The 20,262-nt window shown below is 40.1% G+C and overlaps 1 protein-coding gene across 4 annotated transcripts in view; it reads right to left on the bottom strand.

Moving 5' to 3' along the window:
- The window catches only part of LOC130095709 (cell adhesion molecule DSCAML1), a 121,705-nt gene that overhangs the window by 27,320 nt on the left and 74,123 nt on the right, over window positions 1-20,262 (bottom strand). For all 4 annotated transcript variants that reach the window (XM_056262464.1, XM_056262465.1, XM_056262466.1 and 1 more), the window contains exons 4-11: window positions 16,862-17,008; window positions 15,387-15,665; window positions 13,081-13,356; window positions 11,868-12,164; window positions 7,877-8,149; window positions 3,125-3,406; window positions 2,813-2,932; window positions 2,537-2,713 (exon numbers count right to left, since the gene is read on the bottom strand). In XM_056262464.1, coding sequence (XP_056118439.1) covers window positions 2,537-2,713; window positions 2,813-2,932; window positions 3,125-3,406; window positions 7,877-8,149; window positions 11,868-12,164; window positions 13,081-13,356; window positions 15,387-15,665; window positions 16,862-17,008 — 1,851 coding nt within the window. The remainder of the gene's footprint in view (window positions 1-2,536; window positions 2,714-2,812; window positions 2,933-3,124; window positions 3,407-7,876; window positions 8,150-11,867; window positions 12,165-13,080; window positions 13,357-15,386; window positions 15,666-16,861; window positions 17,009-20,262) is intronic.

Raw genomic sequence — 20,262 nt, 5'->3', positions numbered from 1 at the left:
AGAGAGAGAGAGAGAGAGAGAGAGAGAGAGAGAGAGAGAGAGAGAGACGAATTCACTGATAAAAAAGTTGGATGCTATAAACAAAGAGCTGCATGATATCCACATGAAAATTTACAAATCATTTGTATACTATCTCATATTAGAGTAAGTAAACTTATCCATCCAATCCTACCTATTTATGGCATTTTTATCCTTTTCACTGTGATAATTTAATGCTCAAGAAAGCATTAAATTATATATATATAAAAAAAACTATTTTCATAAAGTTGACATTTTACCCCAAAATAATAATAATAAAATTTGTTAGTAAAAAAGTTAATGCCAAAAAATCTTTAACAGTACAATTGTAAAGTACAGTTGTAAGCATACTGTATATTTTGAAATACAATTAAAATACGGTAATGTTAATACAATAATATTTCGAGGACATGATAATGTCAATGAGAATAACTTGAGATTCATTCGCATTACAGTAATGAATATTTGGGGTGAAAAAAAAGCTCCATCATCTTTATGGAAAATATATGCTCTAATTTCTAATATTTATTTATGTTTTTTGATTATAAGGTGAAATACCACCTGGACATTTCTTCATTAGATTCAACGGGGTAGAATGTTCTGGCTGAGTGTTAAAGAATACACCGGTGGATGAGGTTTGTTTAAATGTGGTCAGGACTGTAAGTGAAGCCTAGGGCAGTGTTGCGTGGATGGGAGCTTTCTGCACTCTACATTATGTGAAGGATCAATAATATGGATGTGGACAGAACAGATCGTGTGTCCGAACTAACGATCAGTCATGAGATGGCCTTACGGATTCCATTGTAATGTTCTATTAATCTAAATGAGCTGGCTACACTTGAATCTGTTGTTTTGGTACTCTTGCTCTTATTATGAGCCGTTTACAAACAAACACGCACACAGGCACACACACACACGCACACGCACACACACACACACACACACACACACACACACGCACGCACGCACGCACGCACGCACGCACACACACACACACACACCGTAACTCCTGGCAATTCTAGCTACTATATAAAAAAGTCAAAGGCTTCTTGTATTTCTTGCCTTAGTGTGACTGATATATCATAACCTGGGTCATTAGTTTGAGTGACAAAGTGTGACAGATGCAGGTGTATGTGCACCTCTGTATGTGTGTGTGTCTAGAGGTGGAGTGTTGTGTGTGAGTGTGTCTACTCAAGCATCCCAAACCCTTCCCGCAGGCATCAGTCTGAGACGTGAAAGCCCATCTGAGGGCCGTTCTTAAACAAAGACCTCAAACACACACCACGGCAAACCACCCCAAAGACTGCAGGTCAAATCACATTCAAATTTCCACAAATCTAGTGTGACGGGAATCCAAAATATTTTTATTTTTATGCCATGGTTTAATAAAAGATTTAACTATTAGTACATTTTCTGATATTCAAAGATTCTAGCAAAGGATTCTACAGCCATGCCTTGAAACCTGATGAGCTACATGTCAGGCAAAAATTAGGCAGCAAAATTATGTTGCCTTCTAAGAAAACTTGTTTAGCCCCAAATCAAAAGCAGTGCTGTATGTACCTTCACAAGCGAGGTATTCTCAGAATTTTTATTCAAGATGTTTGATGGAATCAAGGAAAATGCTAATCAAGGAAAAGTATTGCTAATTCCAACTAAACACTTTTAAGCTCTTGAATGTCTTTCAATATGTGTGTTATATATTTTTGATACTTTACAGAGTATCAAGGCTTGAGCTTAGCAACATGTCAACATTAAACTCTATATTTTTAATGTAAAAGTGGGAAGAGCCATTTGTACCTCGAATATGCAAGACTTCCACTGTCAGTAGTTTCCAGTTATTTTAGCTGTACAAAAAAGTATGTTGCTTCTTGATATTGAAACTGGTATTTGTTATCATGTTATATTAATTATCGTAACAGTTTACCATTTACCGGACTTTCTTTCTACTTTCATATAGTTTTAAATTGTACTATTATTTTGGTTCGATTAAAACATTCACAATGTTTCATGGGATGAGTAGTTAATTTCTTCATACATTTATTTAAGTACACATCCTTGCACTTTTGTTTATTGTTAATTTAAACTTGTCCTTTTGTCCATATATACTGTACATTTTTGCATTCAATCAGTGTAGCAATACTGTGATTTATTTCTAAACTTTACTTTGGTTCATGGCTTAGAACTCTTTATTGAAGAACTCCAATTGAGAAAATAAATGGGAACATTACTTCTGGTACCAAGGCTACTGAAAAGTGGGTGGTCTGTTGCACTCTATTGTAATAAACTCAAAGTGGGCACTTCGGTTGCCTCATGTGAGGATCGCTGTTTGCATAAGCGACCATTAAAAGAGTTGTAGCCAATGAATAGTGTTTCAAAACCATAACTTGTGAGGTTCCATGATGGTTAAGATGCATCTTTAGAAGATAGATGCCTTTGTAGATATTAAGGTAGCTCACTAGGTTTTGGAAAATAGCTTATGTCATTATGTGTAAAGATGTAGATGAGTAGCCAGACGCACTTTTAACGGTGAGCATCATGCTCTTGCTGATGTCGGACCCCACTCCGTTGCTGGCCTGACACAGGTAGTATCCCCGGTCTTCCTCTAGAACGTGGCGGATCAGCAGAGAACCATTGGACAGGATCTGGATGCGACCCGTCAGTGGAACTGGGTGGTACTGCTGGGGGTTCCCTATACCTTTAGAATCAAGATGAAGACAGTTTTGATTGTGGGTCATCATCAGCTCATGAAAACTTGCAATTGATGTTTTGTATATACAGTGACAAAAGATGTTACCTTTGGCATGCTTCCAGACAACTTTGGGAGGAGGGTACCCTTTCACAGAGCAGTTCAGAACCTCTGACTTGCCATAGATCCCATCCTGGTTATTGGGCTGAACCAGAAAACCAGGGGGAACTACAATGAAGAACATATATTTCAGGAAAGGAGATACCAATAGATTGGTTTAGCCAAATGTCCTTGAACAACATTTGGTCAAACAAACATTGTCCTAACCATAACACCAACCTAACCAAGTAATCCCGGGCCCGAACAATTTTCTAATTGGTGAAATCTTATCCCACTACATTTCCATTAACTCTTGCTCACCTGTTACAATGAGCTGTCTCTCTGAACTGACAGTTGCTGCGTCGTTGCTTGCAATACAGGTGTAGTTTCCGTTGTGCTCGAGAGAAACTTTGGAGATCTGAAGGGAACTCATGAACTCCTTTGTTTCGATGGTGACTCCTGATGTTCCCGACACAATCTCCTGCCCATCCTTCCTCCAGGTGATCCGGATTGGCATGTCTCCGGAGGACACCACGCACGCTATGTACATCAGCTTACCAATGGAGGTGGGAGGGAAGTCAAAGGGCTGGATGAGGGGAGGAACTGATGGAGGAAGAGAACAAGCGAGAGGTCTTCACTATCAAAATTCAAACCCTTCATGGTCTGCAATGTAATACTGACCCCATCACCCTCCAAAAATGCACACACACATACACGCTCACACACATCCCACCCCTCCAGCCCATAATAGCTGCTCTAATTAGAGCCCAATTGGCATGGGGAATAATGGCATTGCCATGGAAACAGAGGTGGGGGGCTCCATCGGAGACATCTGGGGGATTTAATCTGGGGCTCGTTAAAATTCAGCTAATTAAATCAGAGACATGACAAGACAAGCAGCACACTATACTGACTTCACACTGGAGTCAGTGTTCGGTTGTACCGGTACACACACTCATGCAAACGCACACACTAGACCTCACTGTCTTTGTACCAGGAGCTGTAGCCCCTTGTATGGACACACATGGTGAAGTGAAGATTCAAAACCCAACATCAGAGCGACCTCACTTTTATTTAGATTTAACATACTAGAAATAACACCCCCACACATACACACATGCTAAGTACACTGGGTAATTGATGAATGGTTGTAATGCTGCAGAAGGCCTGTAATCCTGTTAATCAGAGTCTATTAGTGGTGTGCTTTCTCTCAGGGTCTTTGTGCCAGCGGATGGGAAAGACCATCCCAACCTTCACCAACCGCCTACAGCTTAAATATACACTCATTCTAATGCAAAACACACTCCGTTTACCAAAATACACTCATTCTGCCACAATAAACCACTACACTTTCTGAAGAAATGTGAAAGATGAAGAACTGTACAATGGGCATCCTTTCATTGAAGAAGCATGTTATCAAGAAATGCCAAACCTCAAACGGAGGTTGGTAATTTGTTGGTTGTTTTTTTGGAAATCCTCCAAAAAATCAAGATACCCTGCTGACTAGGCTCAAGTCCAAAAATCCTCTCAGGGCAGTCTCTTCACACCAAATTCAATGTTACTAAATGACATTAAAAATAAAGTTTCACACTAAAACAATTTACACCAAGTCCTTTGCTGACCTAAATGAATCATCAAGCATATGAACAATAAAAAAAGGACCAACAAAATGGAAATAAATAAAAGAGAATGAAAATGCATAAATACAGTACAATATTTCAGACTTAGTGTGAACACATTGTCTAGTCACATTAGTTTAAACTAAATCTAATGCGTCTCAACAAAGTGTAAGTCTTTAAAAAAGTTTGGATAGCTGGAAAAAGAAAATAGATGTTTCAGAATTGATGTGAAACTTACAATAAATCCAATCTGACTAATTGACATTAATGCATCATACTTGATGCACATACAATAAATTAGGGATGTCCCAATCAACCGATCCAATCTGAGTCATTGAATATCGAGCATCTGCCAATACTGAGTTCTGATCCAATACTTGGGGCTTAAATGTAAAAAAGGAGCAACTATCCCTATAATATCCAATATAACAATTACTATAGTAATTATATACTGTATATATACACTCACCTAAAGGATTATTAGGAACACTTGTTCAATTTCTCATTAATGCAATTATCTAATCAACCAATCACATGGCAGTTGCTTCAATGCATTTAGGGGTGTGGTCCTGGTCAAGACAATCTCCTGAACTCCAAACTGAATGTCAGAATGGGAAAGAAAGGTGATTTAAGCAATTTTGAGCGTGGCATGGTTGTTGGTGCCAGACGGGCCGGTCTGAGTATTTCACAATCTGCTCAGTTACTGGGATTTTCACGCACAACCATTTCTAGGGTTTACAAAGAATGGTGTGAAAAGGTAAAAACATCCAGTATGCGGCAGTCCTGTGGGCGAAAATGCCTTGTTGATGCTAGAGGTCAGAGGAGAATGGGCCGACTGATTCAAGCTGAAAGAAGAGCAACTTTGACTGAAATAACCACTCGTTACAACCGAAGTATGCAGCAAAGCATTTGTGAAGCCACAACATGCACAACCTTGAGGCGGATGGGCTACAACAGCAGAAGACCCCACCAGGTACCACTCATCTCCACTACAAATAGGGAAAAGAAGCTACAATTTGCAAGAGCTCATCAAAATTGGACAGTTGAAGACTGGAAAAATGTTGCATGGTCTGATGAGTCTCGATTTCTGTTGAGACATTCAGATGGTAGAGTCAGAATTTGGCGTAAACAGAATGAGAACATGGATCTATCATGCCTTGTTACCACTGTGCAGGCTGGTGGTGGTGGTGTAATGGTGTGGGGGATGTTTTCTTGGCACACTTTAGGCCCCTTAGTGCCAATTGGGCATCGTTTAAATGCCACGGCCTACCTGAGCATTGTTTCTGACCATGTCCATCCCTTTATGGCCACCATGTACCCATCCTCTGATGGCTATACTTCCAGCAGGATAATGGACCATGTCACAAAGCTCGAATCATTTCAAATTGGTTTCTTGAACATGACAATGAGTTCACTGTACTAAAATGGCCCCCACAGTCACCAGATCTCAACCCAATAGAGCATCTTTGGGATGTGGTGGAACGGGAGCTTCGTGCCCTGGATGTGCATCCCACAAATCTCCATCAACTGCAAGATGCTATCCTATCAATATGGGCCAACATTTCTAAAGAATGCTTTCAGCACCTTGTTGAATCAATGGCACGTAGAATTAAGGCAGTTCTGAAGGCGAAAGGGGGTCAAACACAGTATTAGTATGGTGTTCCTAATAATCCTTTAGGTGAGTGTATATATATACAACAGTGTATATATTCTAATAAGATACTCTTTCTCTCTCAATATATATATATATATATATACACACACACACACACACACACACACACACACACACACACTGTATACAGATATTGGTAGATGTGAACATCTGTTACAATGGCAGACATTGTAAACAGACTTTGTGGTCACAATTATGAATATGGGTCTACTAATAAAAACTTATTGTATTTTAAGTACAATCAGCAGAATAATTGCAACCAAAAGAAAAAAAAAAGTGGATTTAAGGTTAGAAAGCATGAAGCTCACGGTGTCATAATGCCAATCTGTCAGTCAAGTCCGAAGCAAGTCGCAACCCATTGCAACGAAGTCAGATAGTCTGACGGCAGATAAAAATAAACAGTAAAAAAAATGACTTTTCGGGTGATTTGTTACAAAAGTGTGCATCAAATATGTTAAACACGGAAGCTCGAATGTGTAAGAGTGACGCGCTAGAACTTGTCTTCATTGGTCCTCACGCGTCACACATGCACATTTGAGCTTCCTCTTTTTTATTTTAATGGCAGATGGCAAACCCACTTGAAGGTGCATACCATAGTTGTGTATACGTAGATGATGCATTCAACCACTTAAGACACGTCGGCGCACCCACCATCTTGGAACTGTCAGTGTGTCGTCACTCACAGTAAGAATCAATGATGCCATAAAATTACGCAGCTTCTGGTTGTGAAACCGCAGACATTTAAATTCCCAAATAAATGGGATAATAATCTTTCACAGGTGAGAATGTGTTAGTTTGTGTTTTTATATGTATAAAACTGGTTTTTACTATTGTACTTTTGAATGTTTTTACTTTTACAATAATATTTTTAATGTCTTGTTAGCTGACGGCTTCGTCTTGTATTGTGTTGATATAGCAACATAATCTCCTGAATTCTATTGCAGATATAGATAATCATACACGCGTCTAATTATGGTTGCAGACACACAGTCAACTTGCTCTCGTATGTTCACGAACCGGCTTTGACCGTTCCAATATGGCAGACGGCTTACGTACTGTATATCGGCCCATAGAAACATCCGCTAATGAGGCATCTCTGTTCTGCTAAAAGGTTTATTGCAAAGTGTTATAATTTTTATGGTATTTATATTTTTAAAAATGTGTACGTAAAAATGTGCTCTGTGTAAAAAACGTGCTCTACAGTAGATGGTGGTTTTGCTTGAATAGATAGCCATATTAGCCTTAAATGACTTAGTGTTTTAGAGAATTAATCCGTTTGGTCTTTACAGTGCTTGTGCCCATTGGGAATTATATCCAAAGTTAAGATACCTGAATTAATAAAAATAAATAAAAAATAGACATATTTGATATTTGATGATGATTACATCTAAATAGGTGTGAAGGATTTTATACTAAATCCAAAATGTCTAATCAACACAAAGTTATAGCCTATATATTTAAAATATCACAATTTCCCACACACACACACACAAAAAAACTATTTACTGTACATAATGGAGAATTTGTATTAGTCTCTGACAATAAAAGATTATACGGATCATTGTAAAAATGTCAGACTTGGTATGAAAGAGTTCACACTAAAAAACAAAACAAAGATATAACATATTTATGAAGTTTTTCGCTAACAATCGTGATGTTAATTTTTTTCACTTAAAAACCTGTAAATAAATAGGTCCTTAAATTAAATGTAGATTGCACTTTTGACTTTTTTTTAAGGGGCCATAAACGTACCCAAAATAATTGGTAGTGAGCACTAACCTTTGACTGTGACGTAGACAGTCTGGCTGATGGAGAGCTGGGGTTGGATGAGCACACTGCACTGATACGCTCCCTCATCCATGCCCTTCTGCACATCGCTCAACTTCAGAGTGCCATTCTCGTACACCACCTGACGATGGTTGTCTGGCAATGGCACTATATCTTTATACCACTTGATGGAGTAATAGGGGTAACCAATCACACGACAGTTAATAAAAGTGTTGCGACCCGCCACGGCCGTGATGTTCCGCATGGCCCGGATACTTGGAGGACCTGCAAGAGAGAGAAAAGCGAGAGCAAGAAAGAGAAAGAGAGAGAGAGAGAGAGAGAGAGAGAGAGAGAGAGAGAGAGAGAGAGAGAGAGAGAGAGAGGAAGGAAGGAAGAAAGACAAAAAAAGAGGGAGAATGTGGCGGATAGAAAAGGGTAAAAGAAAAGGATTTGAGAAAGAGTGGGAGATGGAAGACCAGGTTTTGCATGGACATTTTGGGTAAAGAAGGGAGAAATGTGGGAGGAAGAAACAGAAGAGCGAGTGGTGGAGGGGGAGGAGGGGGGTTAGAATGCCCTTGGTCTTCACAGCACAGATTGTGGTGTAATAGTTGTGTGGATCTAAAGTTTCAATGTGGCTTGTACCGTATCCTTGATCAGAGCTTGGCACAAAGGACCATGCCTTTATAAATTCAGCAACTGAATGAGGTGTGTTTCTGCAGTTACATTAATATGCCAAGTTAATGGATTTACTGCTAAGGGTATGTGAGGCGTAATCTTAACAATAAAATACTAACCTAATGTGTTTGTGTAGGCAGAGTGAAAAAACAACATTACATTTCATAGCAACTTCCCAAAATACACATTTAAAGGATTAAGGACTGCGAGAACAGAGGCCTTAGAATTATTTTAGTGAAACTGTGCCATGTTAGCCTGCTAATAGCTAAATCCGTTAAGTTTGATGAGCTAAAAGCTAAATAGCTACTGAATTTGAAAAGTATTTTGGTGCTTTTTATTGGAACTGGTCAGTAGTAGTCTTAAACCTGACACTGACATCGATTTAATTGTTGGAGTTTGCCATGTCACTGCACTGACCTAATGAAAAAACAGCTTAAATAAGCCTAAGCTGTTAGATTGTTTTCAAGCTGGTCAGTTTTGATGGCCAGCTTCCATCAGCAAAAAAACACCTTAGGCTTGTTTATGCAATTTTTTAGCAGGCTGTTGATTGCTAGTACGCGTTTTCCTGCTCGACTTCAGTTTCGTGAAATGAATAACGTGAGCTCCACTATCTGGTAGTCACTGTGCATTTGCATAAAGTTTGCTCAAATTTGTCACACATTTTTTCTCCAGTAACCTCAAATCACCAACTATCGCTAAACTTGCTCTGTCGCTGCAAAACACTGGCAGTGCGAATGCCCTTTCATGTGATTAGCATATGCTAACAGCTTCCGGTTCTTGCTAGCAAGACCAGTCAGCGCCGAATTTGAAAAGGTTAATAATGACCAATTCGTGTTTGTTTTGTTTTCTTTGCTTTGGGAAAAAGACATGGCAGACTTTCTTCGGGACTCTGCTCTCAGATCACACACGAGGATGGAGGGGTATACGAACGAATGGATGGTGAAACACTGTGAAGATTTGAATGGCCAATGCCTGAAGATGCAGAAAGAAAAAAGCAGACAAGGTGGCTTAGGTGTAAAAAAGAGGAACCATAAGCACACGGTACGAAGACGTAGAAGGACATTTTGTTTCCCTCAAAATGGAGGGCGGATCGGCTTATAAAGCATCGATGGGGCATATGGAGATTTTATGCACACAAATATTCTCATCCTCTCTAACAGCCCACTCCTCAACCTCGTATATCTCTCTTCTTCTGTTGCTCTCTCTCCCTTTCTCTCAGCTCAGCGTGCGTTGTGCTTTGAAGTCACCGCTCTGACAAGTCAACCCTGATGTATTATTCAAGAAGACTGTCGCACAGTATCCCTCTTCTCTCTTCTTCACAGTTATTCTCTGGCTGTCTTTCTATTTCTCTATTTTTCTTTTGTTCTCAAACATAATATATGAATGTATGAACTTAGATAAGGATCCAGACAGTAACTGAGCAACTCTATTGTAATGTTCGCAGGAAGAATGGGCCTTATTGCTCACGGGTGTCTGTGTTTGTTAAATACCGTGTTGCGAAACTATCATCTCAAAAATAAATGTGTGTGCGTGAGATGGATTAGAGTATGTGGTAAAGTCAATGCTGTCAGTTTTCATGAGCGCACTGCGGTCAGAGTGTATTAGTCAGGCAGTGGTGTTTTAAGACTATATAAGTGTGTCCATGAGCATTGGGATCATTCAATGTGTGTGTGTGCACTAACTGTGGCTTCCTGGCACGGGGTCTCATTCTCACTGCAATGATTGTTCTGGCATGTCTCCTTAAAGCAGACAGATATGTCATAACTGAACATTTCAGAGAGAAAGAGAGAGGAAGAGAGGGTGAATTCAACAGGCCTGTCAACACGACTCAATCTCTCTCAGACGGCACGCCCACCGACCGCCCACAGACAGTTCACCAACCGTCTGATGCATATTATGCACAAAACTGTCTCGATCTGGCAAACCTAATCTGATTGGCTGGCTTAACGCAACTTCCGAGAGTATGACGTGTTGGGTTTTATTTGTCTGCCTGGACACTAAGTCTTGGTTTACAACAAGGTATTGACAAAACAAGCACAACTGAGGATGAAATAATTACTGGAATTGTCAGGTAAGTGGCATCAGATCTTTAAAAAGATATTAGTTTCAGAGCTGAGGCCTGATATTTCTCTCTTCCAAATCTACCTAAGTTTTTTTTACCTAAGTATCAGGGAAAATATATTTTATGATATATGAAAATCAGGCTGTATGAGATGGCACGCTCTGTATAAGAGTCCCATATCACGTAATTTTCACATTTTTTATTTACATTTTTCACTTTTAAAAATGTTTCATGGAGATTTGTCTTCTGACAGTTTTTTTTGTTTTGTTTGGAAAGACGTTTCTTTAGCTGATCAATCAGATTCTTGTTAAACAGCAGCACAATCTATTGAACGCACTGTATTCTATCCTCACAGCCTTGTTTGATATCTGTCAAAAATTAAGTATGGCATTACCCTGACTAAGGTCCATTGAAATCCCAATACGTCATCATTTGAAAAAAAGATCTGTCACTACTTCTGTTTTTCATTCCTGTTTTTCCACACTAGTCTTTTATTATGATATAATCTAAAACATTGTCAACTAATCTTATATTATCTCCACTTCTCCTTCTCTAATACCTTGTAATTTGTTCTCCTTTCCCTCCCCTTCTCTGAGTTGTTTCTCTCCTCTCATCTTGTCTTTGCTCCACTTCCCTCCTATCCTCTGAGATTTTTTCATCTCCTTTCGATCCTCTTCATTTCCTCTTTAAGTTTTTGTCTCTTCTTTTCTCCACTTTTGTCCTTTCTTATCTTTTCTAATCAAAGTATTTTCCCTCTCTTCTACCCTTCTCTACCATTTCAACTCATCTTTTCTCCTCTCAGTCTGGTTTCTTAGCTGACGTGTCTCTTTTCTCTTTGGCGTGATGGCGTCTCCCTGTTGCCAGATCTCCACTCTGTCCCAGAACAGCCAGGACACCACACGTGTGCCAGCCAGCCGGCGACATTGAGACAGAGACACCGTGTATGTGTGAAAGAGAGGAACAAAGACTCAGCAGATGGAGAGACGAACAGGAGAAGTGGAAAGATACAGAAAACACAAACAGATGATCTGACAGTAGAAAGAATGCTGTTCAAGATGAGAAAATGCACAGGTGACAGTTCTGCAATGAACAAACAACATAAGACGCTCCACCCACCCCCACACACACACACACACAGTGACATTTGAGTTGATCAGAAGCGATGACATCTGGACTTGAGATGAGGTGAAGGAGTTCAGGGGTCAGGGGTCGGGGAGGTGGCGGGTAATAACCCTAAACGTCTGAGATTGAAAAGTAGACAGGCACCTCTTACGTTTATGCGCGCTTGGTACTCGGCGCTACCGGCCGAGTTGCGTGCGGCGCAGCGGTACACGCCCCCATCGCGGATCTGGGGGTTGGTGACATTCACGTGCGAGACAGTGGAGCCGTCGGAGAGCGTGTACTGGCTGGCCCGGTGCGCCGAGTCCCGCGCTACCGGCTCGTCGTCCAGCGTCCAGGTGATGGTGGGGGGAGGGGCGCCTTTGGCTGCACACATGAGGGAGAAGGGCTCGCCAGGGGCTACCACGCGCTCACTAAAAGACGAGACGATCCGCGGGGTGCCGTCTGACAGGAAAAAGAGAGAGCAATACAGATAGAAAACTTCATAATCGTTGAAAAGCACACTGCTGAAAAATATCATACGAACAGCTACATTTTTCAAGAGTGATTCAAAAACGGTAAATTTTATGTCACTAATGCTGTATTGCACTATGAAACTGTGTCCTAACCAGATATGACACTGAAAAAAGCAAGTAAATTTGTTCACATCATTTTTAACACAATTTTTTTATATTTTGTCTAAACCAAATTTAAATGAATTTAAATGGTAAAACCGTAAAATGCAAGTTTACTTGATCCAGATTTTTACAGATCACTAGGGATCTGCTCTTTTATTTCCAGATGCTTGGTTCCTCTCTGTTTCTGTAAAATTAAAAACCAGATATATTCTGATAGACTGTTATGCATTTGCCTTGTGCAGTAGTTCATGTTCATAATGGACAGCAAAAGTACCTGTTACTGGAAACTTGTCGTGTCATGCCTGTGTAGGACACAGGGCCAGATGTACGTACATTTGCGAACGCAGCGTTAATAGCGCCATGGCCAAGATGCAGAAAGCGCTTGTGTGCGTGTTATGTACCAAACCTGCAGTTCATCAGGTAATCAGCGCCTGTCCCCACCCACTATACCGTAAATTGCGCGTATTTAAACGTAAAAATCATTAAACGTATTTTTTGCCCTTTTCAGTTCCCGCGACAGGCAGTCATACCTCGTACATACCTCGCCATGGTTTTATGCGCACTTTGCTAAAGAAATACGCCTGAAGTGTGCGCAAAAGCGTTAGTACATCTGGCCCACAGTGTAACTTGCTTAAAAATAATAGTAATCTAATTTTGGAACTTTGATGCAAAAAAAATTATTTAACCACTGGAGAGTTAGAATCCGAACCACAACCTTCAGCGCTATCCCATTATCCACTCACCCTCAAGCAGTATGATGGAGAAGTCCTGTGCGGTCTGACCCTTGCGGGTGGCAAAGCACTGATATGCCCCTGAGTGTCTTTTCTGGGCTGCCGTGATGAAGAGTGTCTCGTTGTGGGCACCCTGGATGGAGAAGTGCTGGTCGGGCACGATGGGTTCTGTGTTGCGGAACCAGGAGACGGTAAAGTGGGGCGAGCCCTGAACAGCACATGAAAGAATAACTGTGCTGCTGATGCCTGTTTTCAGGTTCTTGGGGGATAAAGTGACTCTCAGAGGCTCTGTGGAGAAAGAGAGAGAGAGAGGTGTTTGAGTCTGAGGGAAAAGTTTTGAATAAATATATATTCTTTTAGAGTAAAAGTTAAAATTATGTTGTGCCTTATCAGTCCTATGTTTTTGTGACAGATATAATAGATAGATAGATAGATAGATAGATAGATAGATAGATAGATAGATAGATAGATAGATAGATAGATAGATAGATAGATAGATAGATAGATAGATAGATAGATAGATAGATAGATAGATAGATAGATAGATAGATAGATAGACAGATAGATAGATAGATAGATAGATAGATAGATAGATAGATAGATAGATAGATAGATAGATAGATAGATAGATAGATAGATAGATAGATAGATAGATAGATAGATAGATAGATGGAGAGAGCGAGATAAAATGTCAGTGAGCAATAAGGCAGCTGGTGTTATGTGCTGGAGGCCTTTGTGCATGATGGTGTGTGTGTGTGTGTGTGTGTGTGTGTGTGTGTGTGTGTGTGTGTGTGTGTGTGTGTGTGTGTGTGTGTGCGTGTGTGTGTGCGTGTGTGTGTGTGTGTTTGTGTGTGCGTGTGTGTGTGTGTGTGTATGTATTTGTGTGTGCCCTCCTCTCCTCCTGTCCTGTCAGAATCTGTGTGAGCACACTGGTGTGATGTGCCCACCGGCTAAAAGTCCAAATGTCCACCCCACCTCCCATTCTTTTATTTCCCTCTTCCTTTCACATTAAGGCTCCAGCTAATACCATCCCACTGGTCTAAGATCCCTCCCCATGTCTGCTCGAAAACACATACACCCATTTCTGGTAAAACAGGGGTCAGACTGGAGAGGCCACAACAGTCTTCCTGTCCTCTCATATTGCTTTCTCTGAAAGTCACCGAGAAGGTGGCAGAGGCCTATCAGTGTGCCAAAATCACTTAAACACAAATGTGCTTCTTGCTTACTCACTCTCTGGTATACTCCGTTCGATATCTCTTTCTCCCTATAACACAGTTGCACAGGAGATAAGGGGCATTAGATTGGTTCGATAGCATGGTGTTGAACCTACTTGACCTGGACCCTCTCCTTTGAATGAAAGGTTGTGGATATTTCAGGACTTTGTAAGAGATGGACGAACAAATCACTCCATAAACTGACACCCAACAGGTGACCCAGATCCACTGGCCCTGGTTTTTTCATGATTGGGATAACCCTTCTACTTCAATTGGTGGATACTTCGATAGGGCAGCCAAATCTCTGGGGCAAGAGTCCTCATCCCTGTTCCCGGTGTTCCAACTCCAACACACCTAAGCCAGCAAATCAAGTTCTTTGTATTCAGTTGAAAATCACAGGTAGGTATCTTTCTTTAGGAAGGTTGATCTCCAGAAACAAGGATGAGGACACCTGCTACAGGGTTTTGTTTTCTGCTTTGGGGAATAGAGTAGGTGGCTATTACTTTGAAGTTGCACGTTCCTATATCTTCTGTTAGTTTTGGAACAACATTCCAGTTAAACAAACATAGTTCTAATCCTACTCTTACTAAGCCTAACCACAGCTCTATCCCTATGCATAAGTATGACTGTTTAATAGGAATGTTGCTCAAGGACCAACAAGTTGATTCAGCAACATGTCCTATTTGATGAATCTATGATAAGTGAAAAGGATGATAAGATTTTGCCAAGTATACATGTTGAAAGAACATTCTCGTCAAACGAACATAATCCCTAACCCCAGGCTCATAAGAATGGTGTTGAAGCTCCAACCACAGCACTATCCCTATGCCTAACCATAAAATCCAAGTTCAGGAATGTGGTTCCAGGACCAACAAGGATGCTGATCCAAGAACATATCTAAAATTTAAAGGCTGAAGATAGCTTGTAACTTTTGAAAAGCTTGCATTTTTCCCTCACCGAAAGTATAATGGTGATGTTTTATGTAATTTACATAGTAAATGTACTATGTACCCTAGTACACTGTACTATGTACTAAATGTACCCTACCACTAGTGCTTTTTGTCACACCTCTCTTTTCCTTTATTTCCTATTTTATTTCCTTACCGATGACATTAAGGTGTCCTGTGACCTCTTTGGAGCCGAAGCTGTTGGTGACTTCACAGATGTAGTTTCCGGAGTCTTCCAGGCGGAGATCGCTGATTGTGAGGCCGGTCAGTCGCCGCGTCCAGCGGGAGTCAGCAGGAAGCGGCCTCCCATCCTTCAGCCAGCGGATGGTAGGGTTGGGGTACCCGGAGGCGATGCAGGGCAACTCTATGCTGCGCCCCACTTGTACCTCTCCTGACTGGAAACTGTCCATCACAGAAGGCGGGGATTCAGTGGGGTCTAAGGAAAGAGAGAAAGCAATAATATTTAATTACAACAAATCAGGTAATTTACATGTATACATCTTAAGGGTACAGTAGCAAAACTGCCTGATTAATTCTAATGGTCTGAGTAAAGGTAGAAAATGCTCATGTTTAAACAAATGACTACAATTGTTTTCTGCAAAATCCCTAAATTAAATCATAAGCGGCCTTGAGGAAAATGTAGAATATAATCCCTTTAACCCTTAAAGACCTAAACGGCCGCCGGCGGCATAAAAATAACTGCTGTTCTTAAATGTTTAATAACTTTTGAACCACTAATCCAATTTGTATGCTTTAAAAAGTCCCATAAAGAGGAGATTCGCGGCTTTATTTTGGTATGGGGTTCATCGCGATTGGACATTCAGATGCTCCGTAGTGAATGTGATTGCATCATCAAGTTTTGATCAGCATTGATTCGTCAAAGAAACCCATGTGATTTGTTCCTCTGAGCCAAACGAGCAGTTTGTTGATGCTTAGTCCCACCCCCAAGCCCAGATCGGTTGAAACTACATAAATATATATAAAGTCACATTTGCTTCAGTGCTCTATTACAATGTTTCTATTTATTTTTCTTCCTGAACTTTTTTGGACACATCTACATTGTAAATAACACCAGATTTTCACTGAAAATCGCCTTTAATAATGTTATAATAAATGGCTATAACTTGCTCAGGGATTGTTACATGTAGTAAAAATTTCATCTGGAAATCTAGAATATCCAAGTACAACTTTCTAAAGGAAAAAATCCAAACTTCAGGAGGATTTGTTTGAGCTGAGTAAAAAAAACACACAAGAAATCTGCTGCCGTTTTTCTTAAATCTGGTAAATTTATCCATTCTAAGACAAAATAAATGTCAAATTGGTCATTTAAATGAGCTAGATTGAAACATCAAGTTCTCTTGTTTAAAATGATATATGGTACTTGATGCTGACCGCTATAATGGGTTAGAAAAACAAAGAAAAGAGCAGGCGAGTCATGTGCTCCAAAAATGGTCTAGGTCTTTAAGGGTTAAATACCAATGACATAAATTAGAATCTTAATGTTACTTCTCAAAGAATCACATTTAAGACAGTAACAAAACCATTTACGAAAATATGGTTAGTAGACTATGATTGACAAAAATGACAAAGATGTCAATTGCCCAACACATCCACACAAATGCTCACACTCACCCAGCACAGAGAGACGAGCCCCATTGCTCTGCCTGGTTTCTCCGCTGTATTTGTGCTTGGTGATGCAGCGGTATGTAGAGAGGGCGTCCTCTTTCTGAACGTCAGATATGTAGAGGGCCCCATATGATGTCAGGAAAAACCTGTTACCTGAAGACAGAGAAGAGGTGATATAAACATGTGCACATGGATTTCACTGAGCCACAAATGAATAAAAAACACTGAAGCCTTTAAGATTCTCAAAAAGTCCATTCAGTACCAACTTTATATGTAAATCTTCGACCACAGGAATTCAATTCAGTGAGTCGCAGATAGAATAACCAGCTTTAGACTTTTACAAAAATCCCAACATTATAATTGGTAAGAAAACTTGCTCACTGAGATACAAATTCGTCCAGAAATATGTCTCCAGTTACCACATACAAAAACTAACAAGCATACATCAAAGAATTTTTGAAGGATACAACAAGTAATTCATTACAGACTAAGATTCAAATATTTGATGTGTATGTTATTGTAACAGTATATTACTGTCACGTTCAAGTCACATCAGTGAGGCCTGACTCCGCTCTGATTTATCTATACATCCATGAAGGCCATATTTTACATTGCAGCACTCAACCAGAAGCCAGAAGTGGTTGATAAATGTTTCTTCTTCCTTTTCAGTCCTTCTTATTCAGTTCAGGACATTTTAGCTGTGAATATTTCTGACACAAAAACTACTTTGAAAGTTTACAAATAAGATGTTTGATGATATGTGTTGATTGTGGTCATTGTGTGTGAATTCATAGTTAGGAAGAATTTTTATGCACACTATATAGAGATCTGTATCTATATTGTTTCTCACAGGGGGCAACATCCTCAAAACATCTAAGTTAATAATTGAAACATAACTGAGAAGTCCCCTGAGCTATGAAAGAGCAACCTACAAGCAATACAATGTGTGTGTAGAGTACAAAAAAATAAAATAAAAAGAGTTTGTCTGTGTTCTGCTAAACTGAACATCACTGGTCACAATAACGACAGTAAAGTATGTCAGTGTGTGAGAACAGTCAGTCTGTCCCAGTGTGTGTCCTACTTTCTCCAGGCAGTCAAGGCATGTGGATTAGGCCAACCGCTCCGTTATGAGAAAACTAACTGGACTGAAAATGTAAAACTCACAAAACACAAGTCTGACACAAACACATATATGAACACACTTTAAGACCAAACCTTCAGCTATAGGTCAACATCTGGAGTCATATCCACACTGTGACTCATTAAAAACATGAAGATGTGTTTAGACTGTATATTTATGCTGAGATATCATTAGTTGACTATCTTGTTTATCCATTTATATTAGGACAAACTTGTGCATTCAAAACTCACTCAACAAGACACAACGTTCCTACAGAAAGCAGGATTACCCAGTGGGAAGAGCATGTGTGTGTGTGAAGGATGGCGATCGATGCGTTTTATGGCTCGAGAGCTTCATCCAACGCAGATTTATGAAAGCGGAGAGGACAGGCTTGACTCGGCAGCCCACACACACACTCCATCACTATAACAAGCAGCTCACACACACATACACACACACACACACACACACACACACACACACACACACACACACACACACACACACACACACACACACACACACACACACATGCAGATAGTAGCAACAGACAAACAAAGACAATGGCTGGAAACAAAGATAAATTCAGCGTGTGTCTGTGTGAATGTCATGGCCATGTGATAAGGCAATAAAATGAAGTATGTGTGCACAAAATTGCGTGTGTGTGTGTGTGTATGGATGTGTGATAATTTGCGTCACAAAAATGTATTGCTGAATGAAAATTTGTATGACAGCTAAGCACAAGCATACGTGTGTATAGACGTAACACAGTGTCTGTGTAGGTATTGTTGTCACGCTGAGTGCTAGGCCCAGCAAACTGTAATTTAAGAGTCGGCCCTCGCGCTCCAACCTGCATATTAAGCCTTACAGGATAATATGCACTTGGTGACTTTAACCCCCTACAACATCAGCGCAACGCTGTCACAACATTTCACCCAGAGCGAGAGACCAGGGAGGGAGAGAGAGCGAGAGAAAGAGAGGTAGTCAGTGAGTAATTTTGGTTTAATCGCAGTCACTTGGATCTTTCTCATTGTGAAGACTGGTAAATTAAATATCAGCAACCAGGGATACAAGGTCTCTCTTCCTCGCAATTTTTCTTTTTTACTCTGCCTTCATTTTACCCCTTAGCTGTATAATTTGCACAAATTAAGTGAAATATTAAACAGTTATTTCACCCAAAAATGTCAATTCTGTGATCATTTACTTGTGTTGTCCAAACCGCTTTCTTCTGAAGAACACAAAAGGAGATATTTTGAGTAAAGTTCACACTGTTCTATTCTATACAAACTGCTCTTTTCTATACAAAAAAAAGAGAAAATCAAATAAAGAAACAAAGGTTTTCCATATGATGTGCTATATTTCACTTCACAAACTTTAACTATAGATTTGTGTGATGATCATTCAAAACTGTTTCATGGCAACTATCATAACTATTTTAGATTTAGGCAAACTGGCAGCATATTCATATGAATTCGTTCAATCTCTTTCGTACGTTTTTGTACAATCTGCCCCACTGAGGGTTAGGTTTAGGGGTGAAACCATGTTTTTTTTTTTTTTATCGTATTGTATGAAATTGCCACCTTGTAAAATAGAGGTCAGATGGGGAACAGTCAATATTTGCTGACAATTTTAGATTTCAGATCAACGTACAACAAATATTTTCTGAAAACATCACCTTCAATTTAGGTTAGGTGTCATCAAGGTTTTAAATGATGTGATGGTAAAGTCACTCCATACTCATTTTCTCCATATCTCTACATCTATGTTTTGGGGGGGGCTGAGGAGGGAAATGTTGCAAACTATATTCAAACCCACAAACCCACATATGAGCACCACCAACCGCTTGGGCATGGTTTCAACATCTATTACTTAAAAGAAGTGGATTCCTTTATTTGAGTATTGATTTATGCTTTAAAGAAAATGCATGCACCTGTGTGTATGTCGTGCGTGTGTGTGTGTGTGACTGTACATAAGACATTTGTCTTCACACAAGAAGTGACCCGTTGGGTGTACAGAATAAAAAATGGAGATTGATGGATTAAAAGAGAGACAGACAGAGTTATGCACATATTAGTCCCACGTCTCCTTGCGATCAGTTCTGTTTGGGAGTGCGGATCAATTCTTGTCTAGTCTTCTTTCGCCTTGAGGTGTGTGTGTATGTGCATGAAGGATTAGAGGGGGGGGAGGGGGGGGGGGCATGTAAGGTCTGTCTAAAACAAGGGCTTGAGTGTACCACACACATACACGGTTCTGTGGTAGTGCTGGAGTGTGTAGCGTGGGCAGCCTG

Source organism: Rhinichthys klamathensis, unplaced genomic scaffold (genome assembly GCF_029890125.1).
Source record: "Rhinichthys klamathensis goyatoka isolate OS25496 unplaced genomic scaffold, OSU_Roscu_1.1 h1tg000192l_1, whole genome shotgun sequence".
Taxonomy (NCBI): domain Eukaryota; kingdom Metazoa; phylum Chordata; class Actinopteri; order Cypriniformes; family Leuciscidae; genus Rhinichthys; species Rhinichthys klamathensis.
This window is presented reverse-complemented; position numbering and strand designations above follow the sequence as displayed.